At 34.6% G+C, this 15013-nt stretch overlaps 1 protein-coding gene across 10 annotated transcripts in view; it reads left to right on the top strand.

Annotated features, from left to right (window-relative positions):
* Positions 1 to 15013, top strand: part of Edem3 (ER degradation enhancing alpha-mannosidase like protein 3) — a 71982-nt gene that overhangs the window by 49563 nt on the left and 7406 nt on the right. For 5 of the 10 annotated variants that reach the window (XM_040276763.2, XM_040276764.2, XM_021722557.3 and 2 more), the window contains 4 exons: positions 123 to 314; positions 1570 to 1735; positions 4930 to 5115; positions 6347 to 6394. In XM_040276763.2, the coding sequence (XP_040132697.1) occupies positions 123 to 314; positions 1570 to 1735; positions 4930 to 5115; positions 6347 to 6394 (592 nt within the window). The remainder of the gene's footprint in view (positions 1 to 122; positions 315 to 1569; positions 1736 to 4929; positions 5116 to 6346; positions 6395 to 15013) is intronic. The other 5 variants (XM_040276766.2, XM_021722562.3, XM_005319695.4 and 2 more) reach the window with 2 other exon arrangements.

The raw sequence follows: 15013 nt of genomic DNA, 5'->3' as shown, positions 1-15013 counted from the left end.
GTGATCTAAAACTAAAAGGAGAAATTATGAGCAGGAGACTATAGTGCAGTACACTTAGGAAATCAAAGACATGGTGGAAGTTTCCAGAAAGGAAGGATGAAACAAATCTGTTTGTTCCATAGGCTGCTAGTTCAATCGATGCCGAAGATGGATTGAGGTTCATGCAGGAGATGATTGAATTGTCAAGTCAGCAGCAAAAAGAGCAGCAACTGCCTCCACGAGCTGTGCAAATTGTCTCTCACCCATTTTTTGGCAGGGTAGTATTGACTGCCGGACCAGCTCAGTTTGGGCTGGATCTGTCTAAACATAAGGAGGTATGTCCACTTGAAATAGGCTTGTCAAAACTGAATTTAAAATATTTAGTATTGTCTAATTTCTTTGTCTCTAACTTAGTGGTTTTAATTTATTTTTAAAAACCCTTAGGGTTTTGATCTCCAGCACCCCCTCCCATATTTAAAATATAAAATAAATAAAAACCTAGGAGCTAGGGCTATAGCTCAGTGGTAGAGCACATGATTAGCGTGTATGAGCCCCTAGATTCAATCCCGAGTACCATCAAAAAAACTAGTCTACCAGATTTAATAAAATTAAAGTATATCTTGTATGTAATGTGCATATACAATTTTATTTAAAATATTTTTTAGAGATGAATAGAGGGAAGAGAACAGGGTATGGGGAGAGGGAAGAGGAAGGAGAGATACCTGGGTCTGAATTAGAACAAGATGTATTCTATGCTTGTATAATTATGTCAAAATGGATTCTACTATCATGTGTAACTAAAAAGAACCCATTAAAATAAAAATATATATATATATATCTATCTTGGGGGGAGTTGGCATATAGTTCAGCAGTAGAACATATTCTTCATGTGTGTGAGTCCCTAGGTTTAATCCCCAGCACTTAAAAACTACAAAGTAAAATAAAATATTGCTCAGATTCTATGATCTGACTTAGTACCTTAATTTATATAAAAAATGATTTTCAGGGGTTGGGTTTGTAGCTCAGTGGTAGAGCTACAAATCCAGCCCCTCATACATGCTACTTGCCTAGCATGTATGAGGTGCTGGGTTCAATCCTTAGCACCACATAAAAATAAATAAAATAAAGATAGTATGTCCATCTACAACTAAAAATATCTTTTTTAAAAAAATATTTTCAGACCTTTTAACAACTAGTAGAACCTTTATTTGAACAAAAATATAACTTAGGAGCTTAATATAGAAAATAGCTAAAACTATTGTATCTTTGAGCAAATTATGTTAACCTTGGCCTGAGTTGCCCCATAACAAGATGGAAATATGTGCTTTGTTTCCTTCAGTCATCCTACAGATCAGGTTTAGTAATTTCTGAAAAATGTTTTACAAAATACAAAAGCACAATACAAATACAAAGCACAATGGAGTACTGTTACAAAATGTTAACAAAAATTTTGCTAAATTATATTAGATATGTTATCATTAGAAAAGAAATGAGTTCTAATTTCATTAAAGCTATAGACTTTATCGAGGTTTAATGACTAGATTTTAATATGAGAAGATAGAAGATTTGAGTTACTTTTATTTCTGACAGACTCGAGGATTTGTGGCAAGCAGTAAACCATACAATGGTTGTTCAGAGCTTATTAACCCTGAGGCAGTGATGGGAAAAATCGCACTGATACAAAGAGGACAGTGCATGTTTGCAGAAAAGGCTCGCAACATCCAGAACGCTGGAGCCATCGGTGGCATTGTCATTGGTAAGTAAGCCTCTGTGCCATTGTGTCGACCAGGGAGAGAGAAGCTTTAGAATTCTTCCTTTTGTTTTCTAAAGTTTTATTATAGAGTTGTCATATTATTTTTGTTTTGAGAACATAAATGACAGATAATTCAATGATCTAATAATTTCTCTATTATAATATCTTTTTTTTTTAAAGCCTAGTTACCTGTTTCTGTGTGTTAATATCAGTGAAAATATTTGGGGTAAAGAGTGAGGGTGGTGGAGGAGTAGTAACAATGCTCAATACTGTGGAAAAGAAAATGTACCCATGAGACTCCTTAAGGCAAGAATTATACTCTGCCAGCTCCAGTGGGGAGCCCCTGACAACTTCTGTTCTTTCTCAGAGAAGCAGGCTTTGGAGCCAGAGACATGTGAACATAGTTCTAGGCTCTGCCACAAAATCACAATGTAACATTGGCCCAGATACAGTTTATTATTATTTTTAACCTTTTGTTGTTATGTAGAATATTTTTTGAGCTCCAATAAAAAATGGTAAGTAATACCTTTTAGGTTGTTGCAAGGTTTAAAGATAACATATGTAAAATTTCTAGGCATAACAGAGGGTATCAATATTAGTACTAGTTACCAGCAAATTTTTATCCACTTATATATTTTTCTACTGAAATTATAAATTACCAGCTTTAAATCACTTTATATATTTCAACCAGTAGGTTTTGTATTTTTGCCCTTCACAGAAAATCACTTATATTTCGGCAAGCAGCCTATGACTGCTGTCAAGGGAAACATAATTTTTCTGTTTAAAGCAAATAGAAGCCAGGTATAGTGGTGCATGCCTATAATAACCTAAGCGGCTCGGGAGGCTGAGGCAAGAGGGTTTCAAGTTCAAAGCCAGCCTCAGCAACTTAGTGAAATCCTGTTTCAAAATAAAAAATATAGGCTGGGAATATGGCTTAGTGGTGAAGCACTCCTGGGTTTAACCCCCGGTACAAAAAAACAAAAAACAAAACAAAACAGGAGTTTACATTTCAAAAGAAGTAGAAGAGCTGGGATCTTACTATAATCGTGAGTTCTTCTGTAGAGTTTTTCTCACAGGGAAAATCCATTTTGGATCTTTTCCCACCCCGCAGTTAGGATAGATTTCTGAATTCAGGGTAAGCAAAAAGACATTTAAAGGTCTGGGGGTTTAGCATAGTAGAAAGCCCAGGGTTTGATCCTAGTACCATGGGAGGAAAAAAAGACATTTAAAATTAGGATTTATCTCAGTGAAAATTTATTTTCATTTCTTTTGTTTATTCCATATGGGTTCTTCAATATTGATTTATTAGTTAAATAAATATTAAGAGAACTTCTATTTAATAAATCAGCAATTGGCAAACTGTGGATTGTGGTAGTCTGCTTAATGTTACCATGAATAAAATATCCAACAGGACCACCTTAGAGGAGGAATAGTTTATTATGGGCTCATGGTTTTAAAGATTCAGTCCATGGTTAGCTGACTCCCATCTCTTTGGTCCCAAGGTGAGGCAGAACACCATGGCGAAAGGACAGGCAGTAGAGGAAAGCTGCTCACCTCATGGTATCCAGAAAGCAGGAGAACGTGGCAGGAACCCTGGACACAACACATAAACTCCAAAGGCACCCCCCCCCCAAGTGACCTAACTATACCTCCAGCCATGCCCCACCAGCCTACAATTACCACCCAATTAGTCCATTTAAATTGTTAATTTGTCAAATGGATTAATCCATTGATTAGATGACAACCCTCATAATCTAATTATTTCAACTCTTGCATTAACTTATGTGCTTTGCTGGGTCATTTCATATCTAAACCATACAATAGACTATAGGCCAAGTCCAGTGCACTGCCTGTTTCTGTAAAAAGTTAGATTGGAACATGGCCACTCTGATTTGTTTCTATATTGTCTTATGGCTTTGAGCTTCAGAGATGGGAAGTTACAACAGAGAACTACAAAGTCTAAAATATGCCCTAGTATGCTAGAGGTAGCAGTAGAAACTAAAAACCACTAGAAACCATGATACTAACATTTTTTCTATTTCTGTTTCTATCTGCATCTCTGGATCCTTCTCGACTCTCTTCTTTGCTTTTCTTTGTAATTCTGCCTCTTTCTCCAGCTTCTCACCAGCCTGCTCCCTCTTTGTTCATCAATTCCAATCGTTTTTTTTTTTTTTTTTTTAAATGACAGCCTCAACCCTGAGTCTGCATCACTTAACAGGACTACTACTCACCACTAACAGACACAATCTCTTTGTGTTCTCCAGGGAAACAGTCAGGTAGCATCCTTTGTCTACTAAGAGTGGGGGTCATATGTCGTATTCTCCACTTAGCAGTGGTTTATGAGAGCAAGTGCTCTAAGATAGGACAGGCAATTTCTTCAGGGAAGGTGGCACGTGATACTGGGGGTGGACATGATTGACCCCTCCTTTATAACAGTGCATTTAAACAGGGCTGCTTAAGTGTTATTGAACCAGTGTGAAATAACTGTACGGTGTAACTGGTTTATAGAGGAAAAAATGTATATAGTCATAATTATTCTTTGTATTACATATAAAAGTTATATCAATTTTTAGTTAAAGACAATATACAGAATAAATATCCCTTGTCCAAAATGTTTGGGACCAGAAGTATTTCAAATTTTGGAGTTTTAAGTTTTGGATTTTGTGATGTTTTCATAGACTATCAGTTTATAAATTCCTAATCTGAAAATCTGTAATTTCATAGGGTTTTATATTTTCAGATAAGGGATGTTTGACCTATAATGATGTCATTAAAGGGAATCTAGAACAACAAAAACTCATTCATAGTTCTGACACTGTAATCTGGTTTATTAAATTTTTCTATTTCCAGGCTTTTCCCTAAGCACATGAAATTTTTACAGTTATAATAGAATTTTGCATTCTGTGATTCATTTGTCATTCTGTTTTTCTTTGTTTTCCATCAAATATTTCATTATCATTTGTTTATAATAGTTTGTGCACAATTATAAATAGCAGTCCAGTTGGGCATGGAGTTTTTTGCTTCTTTTTGAATTATTTCTTTAGGATAATTAATGGGTCCAAAATGTTTGGAGTTTTTTTGGCTCTTGATGCAGATTAAATCTCTCAACAGGTTAAAAAAAAAAAAAGAGCAGTAACATATGATCAATCTTTTCAGTGGGCAGATGTCTTGATATTTGCTGCATTCATTTTGTCTAGATGACAATGAGGGGAGCAGCAGTGATACTGCCCCGCTGTTCCAGATGGCAGGTGATGGAAAGGATACGGATGACATCAAGATCCCCATGCTATTCTTATTCAGCAAAGAAGGAAGTATCATATTAGATGCCATCCGGGAATATGAGGAGGTTGAAGTGCTCCTTTCTGATAAAGCAAAAGATCGAGGTAAGGGTAAAAATAATTTTTTTTTTTTTTGTGCAGCTTAGCATTAATTTTTTTAGTTTTGCAACAAAAATGAGTTACCAGAAAGTGAGAGTTGTATGTGTTTCATTGGTAAAGTAAGTAAAATTTTTAGATGATTTCAGGATGTATTTTGGTTTGAAAATAAAGAGTAGTAAAATATTTATTTGCTCGATTTTCTGAATGAGAATGATTGTACAATTATATTTTTATATGTAATTTATAATTTTTACCATGGTTCTGTCCAGATGATAAATACACAACATCAAGAAAGCCATTTTCGTATTTTCCATTCAGTTTCACTGATTGCTTTGATGTCTTTTATAAGGAAAAAGAATAGATGGTATAGAATGATGTTATCTAATATATGATAGTAATTTGTCTTACCAGCCGCTTATACTCATATAACCATTGTCTTGATGATGGCCATAAAAATCTAGCAGTATTGTACTGCTGAGATCTAGGTTTATCACCTGGGTATTTATAAGAGTGGCTGTGCCTGAAGAACAAGATAACATACCTGAATTCAGGAAAGCATGTAGTCCTCTTTAGGCCAAAGTGTGTGTTAGGTTTTAAAAAAGCTTTCAAATTACTACTATATAAAGGAAAGGTCTTACTGGTATTCGTTTATAGTTTACACCCAGGGATAGGCGAGAGATGAGGGAATGTGAACCATCAGACATGGGCTGTGATCCTGCTTGTGGTAGCAGTCTTTCTTACTTGCTGCAGACACCCTGTGCCTCCCTTCCCCCTTACATGAGTGGAGTTGTACAGTTTGTATAGGGTTGCTACGTCCCCTATCGTATTTGGTAGATGTGTAGGAAACTGATTCGTTTCATTGTGACTTCCAAGTGGGACATTCTTTAAAAAAAAAAAAAAAAAAAAAGTTTGTTAATAATCTGATGTTTGCTTCTCAGTGTTTTGTCTTCTTTATCTTTTAAGATTCTTTGCATTGTCAGCTACTGAAGAGCAATGGAGTAGGCTGTAGGCTATACATATGTAAGGACACATAGATGGAAGTAGAATACAAGGTTTTCTTCTTAAATCCTCCTATGTGCCTTATTTTCTCCCTTCCCCCAGGCCCTTTTTCTAAATTTAGATCTTCATTTCTACATACATGAAATTAGGCACACTAAATGTAGGCAAATATTATTTTATGTAACTCTTTAATGCCTTTGCTTTTTCCCCCCATTTTGTGCTGTCATTGGAATTTCAGCAGCAATATTAAAAGGTAAAATGATTCCAAGCTACATTATTAATAGTAGTAAGTATCTTGCATTAATAAGCCTTAAATTATATATGTGTATGTGTTGTACAGACACATATATACATATATAATTTTGTTTCAGTGAATACCATCATAATTTCTTGTTTAATGTAATTAAATTATTTTCATGCCTAGTCAGCCATCCCATAATAAATATAATTCTTTGTCAAGCCTGTCATAACAAATTCTATAAAGTATACATTCTGTATATTAGATGGATTCACTAGATCATGTTCATATAAGAGTCACTGTAAGCTGGGTATGGTAGTACATGCCTGTAATTCCAGCAGCTGGGAAGGCTGAGGTAGGAAGATTGTGAGTTAAAAACCCACTTCAGCAACTTAGCAAGGTCCTAAGCGAGTCAGTGAGACCCTGTCTCTAAATAAAATACAAAAAAGGCTGGGGATGTTGCTCAGTGTTGAGTTCAATCCCAATACTAACAGCATTATTGTTTAGGTATTTATAACTTTGAATCATTTTTTTGTTTAAATACAAGTAAAATTTTAAAATATTGATTTGTTTTAAAAGCTGACAATGGAGGGGGCACACATGGGGTTAGGACTACAAGATTAAAGAATGTACTTCCCATACTAGAGAAAGGATTTAAAAAAGGACTAATTCTATGAGGGAAAAAGAAGTTTGTTAAACAGTACTCTTAGGGATTTTACAGTGAAAGGACATTATTTCAGTGATTTTTAAAAAATATATTAATGGTCTTTAAATTTATTGTGATTCTATTACATCATGATCCTTAGATAAAAAGTCTTAGAAATCCTGTTGTATAACATCTCTTTTGAGAACTATACAGCTCTATCAAACCAAATCAGCAACAAGTTTTAATTATTAATATTTGTGACAAAAATCCATGATAATAATTTAATGAAATTAACTACTTTATTCATTTAGGATAATGTTCTAAGAAGTTAAGGTCTGTAGTGTTATCATTAATTTGTCCTGAATTATTACATAGACATGTTTCTCCCCTGTATTAGAGTCAGCTGATGTACTTGTTAAAAGTGTAGCCTCCTTAATCCTACACCAAGGTATTGAATCAGACTCTCTGCAGACGAGAGTCAGATCCTACTACTTCACAGTTGCTTGCATCCCAGGCGACTGTGAAGTAGTAGTTCCTCAGCTATATTCTGAAGAAACAGATGTGTATGGCCATTTGGGATCATTATGGGTAGTAGTTAAGATTACATAAATACATCAGATAGTAACAGCCTTAAAATTCAAACAGTAAAATATCCTCTAAATTGTTCTAACAACCTCATTCCACTTATATGTATTTTTCTTTATAAAGTCACACCATACTGATTGAGCAGTCCTTTGCATATATAATACAGAAAACAGAAGCCCCCAAACAAGCCCCTGTTCCCGCTTCCATCTTCTTATTCTGGTAAATTCTAGTCATTAGTGTACTCATACGTGAAATAGTCCTGCCTGCTTGCCACAATCTTCAGATATCTTTATTACCCATTCTTCTTCAGATGATAAAACATTAGTGATTTATCAAGTGAAAATATTGCTTCCTTGGGTCAAATCAGTGGCACTTCTAAAAGTCGTCTGCATTCTGTTGTTGAACAAAATGTTTTAATATTGTCTCTCGTGTGTCTCATCTTTCTGAAATTTCAATTTATAAAATACTTAATAATTCCAATCCCAGTGCCCACAAACAAAAGCCAAACTTTTGTTACCTTTAGATCCAAATTGAGGCAATTTACAATTAAGAATCAACTTCTTCTTTTCCTTAATATTTCTCAAGGAGGATAAATCAGCATTTTGAAGTTCTAGTACATTGTCATGCTTGTAGCTTACAGTGCTATAGAAAGACATTTTCAGGGCTACTCCTATATTTGTATCTACCTGGTAAAAAGGTAGAGAAAATGGGGGGAAAGATTTTTTCAAAATTAATAAGGTCTCAGGACTGGAGTTGTAGTAGTAAGAGCACTTACCTGGCATGTGTGAGGCACTGGGTTTTACCCTCAGCACCACATTAAAACAAATAATTAAAATTACAAAAGTAAATAAGATTTCATCCTTTGAACTGCTCCCAGTTTAAGTCAGGCAGTGTCACTTTTCCTAAGATTATTCCCTGCTCAAATTGGTTGTGGTGAATATGTTCTATACTTGACCTATAGAACTCAGATGGCTGAAAAGATTTGACTCCAAGGAAAAAAAAAACTCTAGAACATATTTGCCTGGAGAGGAACATCCCAAACATTTTTATTGGCAGAATTGCTACTTAGCTACCGTCCTTCTCTAACGACTGCATGTTTTTGCATGCTCTTTTGCATTTGCACATATCTTCCCTCTTTCTGGAAATGTCTTATCGATCTCTGTCCCTATCCCCATGGCCCTTTTCCCCTTTGAGAACACTAGAAAATGTGTCCCCGTCCCCTAAATGTCCATTTGAAACAGCATCTTGGTAAGAAACTTTCTCTTACTGTCCCGTAAAATCTAAGGTGTCTTTTTATAGTTCTATGATATTTATATGACATTATATAGTTCTTTACATTAAATAGTTCTCTGTATTCCTTGCTTCAGTAAACAGTGTTCAGAGGAAGGAAGGAAGAAAATCCAATTTCTTAAGTCTTTACTAAGATTCCTGTCCCTTTTTATTAATACTGATTTTCTTTTCTTTGGATCTCAAGATTTTCTTCTTTCTTTGCTTCCTGTATTTCTGCTACAGCATTCCAGAATTTAATGTAATACTTTTTAAAAAAAAATTTTGGGGGCTGGGGATGTGGCTCAGCCGTAGCGCACTTGCCTATCATGCGTGCGGCCAGGGTTTGATCCTCAGCACCACATACCAACAAAGATGTTGTGTCCGCCGAGAACTAAAAAATAAATATTAAAAATTCTCTCTCTCTCTCTCTTCTCTCTCACTCTCTCTTTAAAAAAAAATTATTGGTGCATTATAGTTGTACATAATGGTGGACATACCCACAATATAAAAATTATACTCTTGAAACTATGATCACTGGTAAAAAAAAAAAATAAGCATTTTATAGTAGTATGAAGGACCCTAACTCCACCTGCCATTTTTATTTTCCTGACTGCTGCCTGTATTTCTCATTCTATATAGTTTCATAAGTTTGTGAAAACCAAAATGTTTTCTTCTTGATATCTTAACCATCCACCTTTACCTTTCAATTTAGTTGGCCTCATACAGTGATTATTGCTATCATTTGGAAAACTTTTTTTTTTTGTAATCATCACTTACTTGGCATTCTTAATTATCATTTAATCAAGCATCTCTAAACACTCTATTTTTCAAGAGTCAGGGAAATAAAGTTGCACAGTATGCTTTTTAAGTCAGGGTTGTTTTGATTAATGATGTGTTTATGAAATTTATACATATTATGGGTAGAATTTATTTATTTTCATTGCTATATCAAATTCTTTTGTATGAACATAGCACAAATTATTTAATCATTCTACTATTGCTGGACATGTGGTTTGTTTCCAGTTTGGGTCTATTACAAACACAGCTGCTATAACCATTATTGAGCATGTCCATATGGAGTTGCTGGATAATAGAGTGTATGTATGCTTGCTTGCTTTAGCGGATATGCCAAACTATTCTCCAAAGGGATTATACAAATTTTCACTCTCACCAGTAGTGTATGAAGCTTCTCTTACTCTACATTTTTGTCGATGCTTATTATGGTCATTTCTTTAATTTTAGCCATTCTGGATAGTGTTCTCCATGAATACATCTAATTTGTATTCAGTTTTTGCATTTCACTGGTTGCTAACGGGGTTGACTCCTTTTTCATGTATTTATAGGGCAATTGGATATTCTCTTCTGTGAAATGCCTCCTCAACGTTCTTGTACATTTTTCTGTTGAGTTGTCTGTATTTTTCTTATTGATTTGTTAGACATGTTTTTATATCTGTTATGTGTTATGGAATCTTTTCCCTCCACACTTTTCACTTTTTTATTTATTTTTTTAAATAAATGATAGCAGAATGCATTATAATTCATATTACACATATAGAGCACAGTTTTTCATATCTCTGGTTGTATATAAAGTATATTCACACCAATTCGTGTCTTCATACACGTACTTTGGATAATGATGTCCATCACATTCCACCATCATTGCTAACCCCTTGCCCCCTCCCACCCCTCTGCCCTATCTAGAGTTCATCTGTTCCTCCCCCTCTCTACCCCACTATGAATCAGTCTCCTTATATCAGAGAAAACATTTGGCATTTGGGAAACTTTCCTTTTTTGCAGGGGGAGGGGGGAGGGATATACCCAGGGATTGAACTCAGGGGTACTCAACCCCTGAGCTACATCCCCAGCCCTATTTTGTAAATTTTATTTAAAGACAGGGTCTTACTTAGTGCCTTGCCATTGCTAAGGCTGGCTTTGAACTTGTGATCCTCCTGCCTCAGCCTCCTGAGCTGCTGGTATTACAATTGTGCATCCTCGTGCCCAGTTGCTTTTTTTTTTTTTAATAAAATTTCAACTTGTATCAGGTTCACTCAGGGGTATATTAAAAGTTTTAAAATAATCTCATTTTCCTGAGATAACCAACCCATATTAAGAGTTTGGTATGTAATCTTTGTTATTTTCTTTTGTGCTTCATACCTTTCAAAGTTATAGATTTTTTTCCTTTTCACAATAATGATATATACTACAAATATCATTCAGTAACTGCCTTTTACAGTTAAATCCATATTAAGTACATTGCTCCATGCTAGTAGCATAGCAGAAGTTATTCTTTTAAAAGCTACATTAAATTTTGTAGTATGACTTACAATGATTTATTTAATCATTTCACTGTTAAGTGTCCAAATCAGTTCTAGGATTTTTAGTTTGTTTTGTCACTATATACAGTGGTGCAGGAAACATCCTGTACATGTCTTCTTATCTGTTGATACTTTTACCTGTGGAAAAATTGAGGTTTACTAAAATGGAGTGCTGGCGAAAAAGATACAGGTTTTTTAATTTTAATAAATGTTGCAAATTGCAGTAGCAGTTCATATCCCTTGCAGCAAGAAATGAGAGTGCATGTTTCTGTTAATTGTACAGCAGATTTGCCTTTACATGTATATTTTTCATTGAGATTGGTCTTGCTTCTTCAGAGATGTATGTCTGTATTCAAGAGTCCAAAGACGTGTAACTAGAACAGACAAGTAAATTACAGTTGAAAGGAACAGCCTAAGAAGACAGTGTGATAAGTGACAGGTTTAACTGGTGATGCAAGGCAATATCCAGAAATCTTATTCATAAGGTTAGTAATGAAATCAGAAGCATATAGGTATATAAAAGCTACATAGGCCAAGGTAAGGCTTTCAAGACAAGACTAAGAATAATGTATTGGTTCAAAAGGAATATTTTCTGTACTGTTGGCTCAGTGAGTCCCACATGGGTTAATAGCTTAAAGGAGCCACACAGGACTGGACCACAGTGACAAAATTATTGTTATTAGTATTATTTGTTATCAACACAAATGAAAAATATAAAGTTGTCTATTCATAAGTTTTGCCTTCCTTAAATAAGATTGTGTGTCTTTCTACATTATTTATAGGACCTATTTTTATGTGTAAAAGGATATATACATATAAAAGACAGTTATAGAGAGAATATTTATATATTGTTTAAGGCATAGCATCTTTTGACTTTATGTTAATTTATTTTATTTAAAATTTTTATGTAACCAGAAATACTAATTAATTCATTTAAGGATCTTGGGTTTCCAGTCTTTCTTCAAAAGATCACACCTTCCTAGGTGTACATAATATTTTCCTAAGTTTTCTTCTGGAATTTTTACCATTTCTTTAATTTTTGGTTTTTAATTCACATGGAATTTATTTTTTAAATATAAGTAGGATCCTAACTTTCCGATTGAGTGGGCAGTTACTAAATACCATTTATTAAGCAAACCACCCATTTCTCTTGGAATTAAACTACCATCTTTGCTATATATCAAATATTTTTTACATAGTTGGATCTTTTTCTAGAATTGCACTTTTGTTCTACTAATCCATTTATTCCTATGCCAATAATAAAATATTTGTTTTGAATAATTTTAATGTCTAATATGGCAGCTCTCCCCTTACTCTTTATTTTTACTCCCACTTTTTTTTGAGAAATAGTATAGCCACATTTATTTCTATGGTAGAGCATTTATTATAGAAAAATAACACTTTCAAATCAGGACAAGTAAGCAGAAGTATGCTTTTCTTTTGCATACCCACACTCAAATATCAACATGATTTCAAGCCATTCTTAAATTAATAAGGAACAAACACAGAATCAAGATAGTGTGTCAATAGAAGAGTGCTTATTAAAGCTACCTATCAGCCATGGAAATCAGAAAACACAAAGTGAACTTGTACAGCTATTTTCAATTTCAGTGGGCATCAGCCTCACCTCGACTGTGGAAACAGCACCTTCAGGAAACTGAAGGCAAATCACCAGGATAAGCAAGCTCTTGGCCTCGGAGTAGCAAAAGGACTGAAAATACAAACTTTGTTTCTCAGTTTCCCTACTTTTTTATTGGTACATTATAGTTGTATGTAGTGATGGCCTTTGTTGTTACCTATTCATACATGCACACAGTACACAGTATACCAAGCTCCCCAGCACTCCCCTTCTGTACTTCCCACTTCTTGATCCCTTTCCTCCACTGACTCCCTTTTGATTTTCATGAGATCTACCCCCACCTTTCTTTTCCTTTTTCCTCTCTAGCTTCTGTAGATGAGAGAAAACATAAGACTCTTGACTGTCTAAGTTTGGCGTATTTCATTTAACATGATAGTCCCTAGTTCCATCCATTTTCCTGCAAGTGATATAATTTTATTTTTCTTTATGGCTGAATAAACCTTCATTGTGTATATATACTTTTTTATCCATTTATTCATTGATGGACATCTGGGCTGATGATTTTATTTTGGCTATTGTGAATTGTGCTGCCATAAACATGGGTATGCATGCATTACTGTGGTATGATGACTTCACTTTGTCAGTACAAATAACTAGGAGTGGCATAGCTGGGCCATATGGAGGTTCCATGCCTAGCCTTTTGAGGAACCTCCATACTGATTTCCAAAGTAGTTGTACTAATTTTATAACCCCACCAGTGTGAAAGTGTTCCTCCTTCTACGCGTTCTCTCTAGAGTTTATTATTATTTGTGTTCTTGATGACTGCCATTCTGACTGGAGGGAGATGAACTATAAGTGTAGTTTTGATCAGCATTTCTCTAATTGCTACTGATATTAAATGTTTTTTTCATATATTTATTAGCCATTTGTATTTCTTCTTTTGAGAAGTGTCTGTTTAAATCATTTGCCCATTAATTGAGTCATTTGGTTTTTTGGTATGATTTTTTTTGCCTTTACTGATTCTTTCCAGAATCTTGTCTTTCTTTGACATATATTCTTGCATAGGAACTTTAAAATAATTCTATCTGGTTCCAAAAGAAAAGGAAAGAAATGGGATTCATTGTAATCACATAAATGATTAACAACATTAACAACATTTTCCTAATTTAAAGGTAAAGTATTAAGACTTTCAAACTAAAAAGTCTCTTCCCAGCAAAAGAAACAATCTGTGAGGTGAATAGAGAGCCTACATCTTGGGAGTAAATCTTTACCCTGACACATCAAATAGAGCACTAATCTCTAGGGTATATAAAGAACTCAAAAGCTAAACACCAAAAAAACAAATAATCCAATCAATAAATGGGCCAAGGTCCTGACAGTCTCTTCTCAGAAGATAATGCAATCAATCAACAAATATATGAAAAAATGTTCAATCACTGTTAGCAATTAGAGAAATGCAAATCAAAACTACTCTAAGATATGGCAGCTATTATGAATACAAACAACAATAAGTGTTGGCAAGGATGTGGGGGAAAAGGTACACTCATACAGTGCTGGTGGGACTGCAAATTGGAGCAGTCAATATGGAAAGCAGTATGGAGATTCCTTAGAAAACTGGGAATGGAACCACCATTTGACGCAGCTATCCCACTCCTCAGTCTATACCCAAAGGACTTAAAAACAGCATATAACAGGGACATAGCCACATCAATGTTTATAACAGCTTGGTTCACAGTAGCTAAACTGTGGAACCAATCTAAATGTCCTTCATAGATGAATGGATTAAAAAAATGTGGCACATATACACAATGGAATATTACTCAGCAATAAAAGAGAATAAAATCATGGCATTTGCAGGTAAATGGATGAAGTTAGAGAAGATAATGCTAAGTGAAGTTAGCCAATCCCAAAAAAACAAAATGTCAAATGTTTTCTCTGATAAAAGGAGGCTGGTTCATAGTAGGGTAGGGAGGGGGAGCATGGGAGGAATAGACAAATTCTAGATAGGGCAGAGGGGTGGGAGGGGAATGGAGGGGGCATGGGGTTAGAAATGATGGTGGAATGTGATGGACATCATTATCAAAAGTACATGTATGAAGACACAAATTGGTTTGAATATACTTTGTATACAACCAGAGATATACAAAAAATTTGTGTTCTATATGTGTAGTATGAATTGTACTGCATTCTGTTGTCATATATAAATGAAAAAAATTAAGACTTTCTGGGTAGATATATATTTATATGTGTTTGTGTGTGTGTGTATCAGATCC

The sequence above is a fragment of the Ictidomys tridecemlineatus genome, chromosome 10 (genome assembly GCF_052094955.1).
Source record: "Ictidomys tridecemlineatus isolate mIctTri1 chromosome 10, mIctTri1.hap1, whole genome shotgun sequence".
NCBI lineage: Eukaryota > Metazoa > Chordata > Mammalia > Rodentia > Sciuridae > Ictidomys > Ictidomys tridecemlineatus.
The sequence above is the reverse complement of the archived record's forward strand: the minus strand, read 5'-3'. Positions and strand labels throughout refer to the sequence as shown.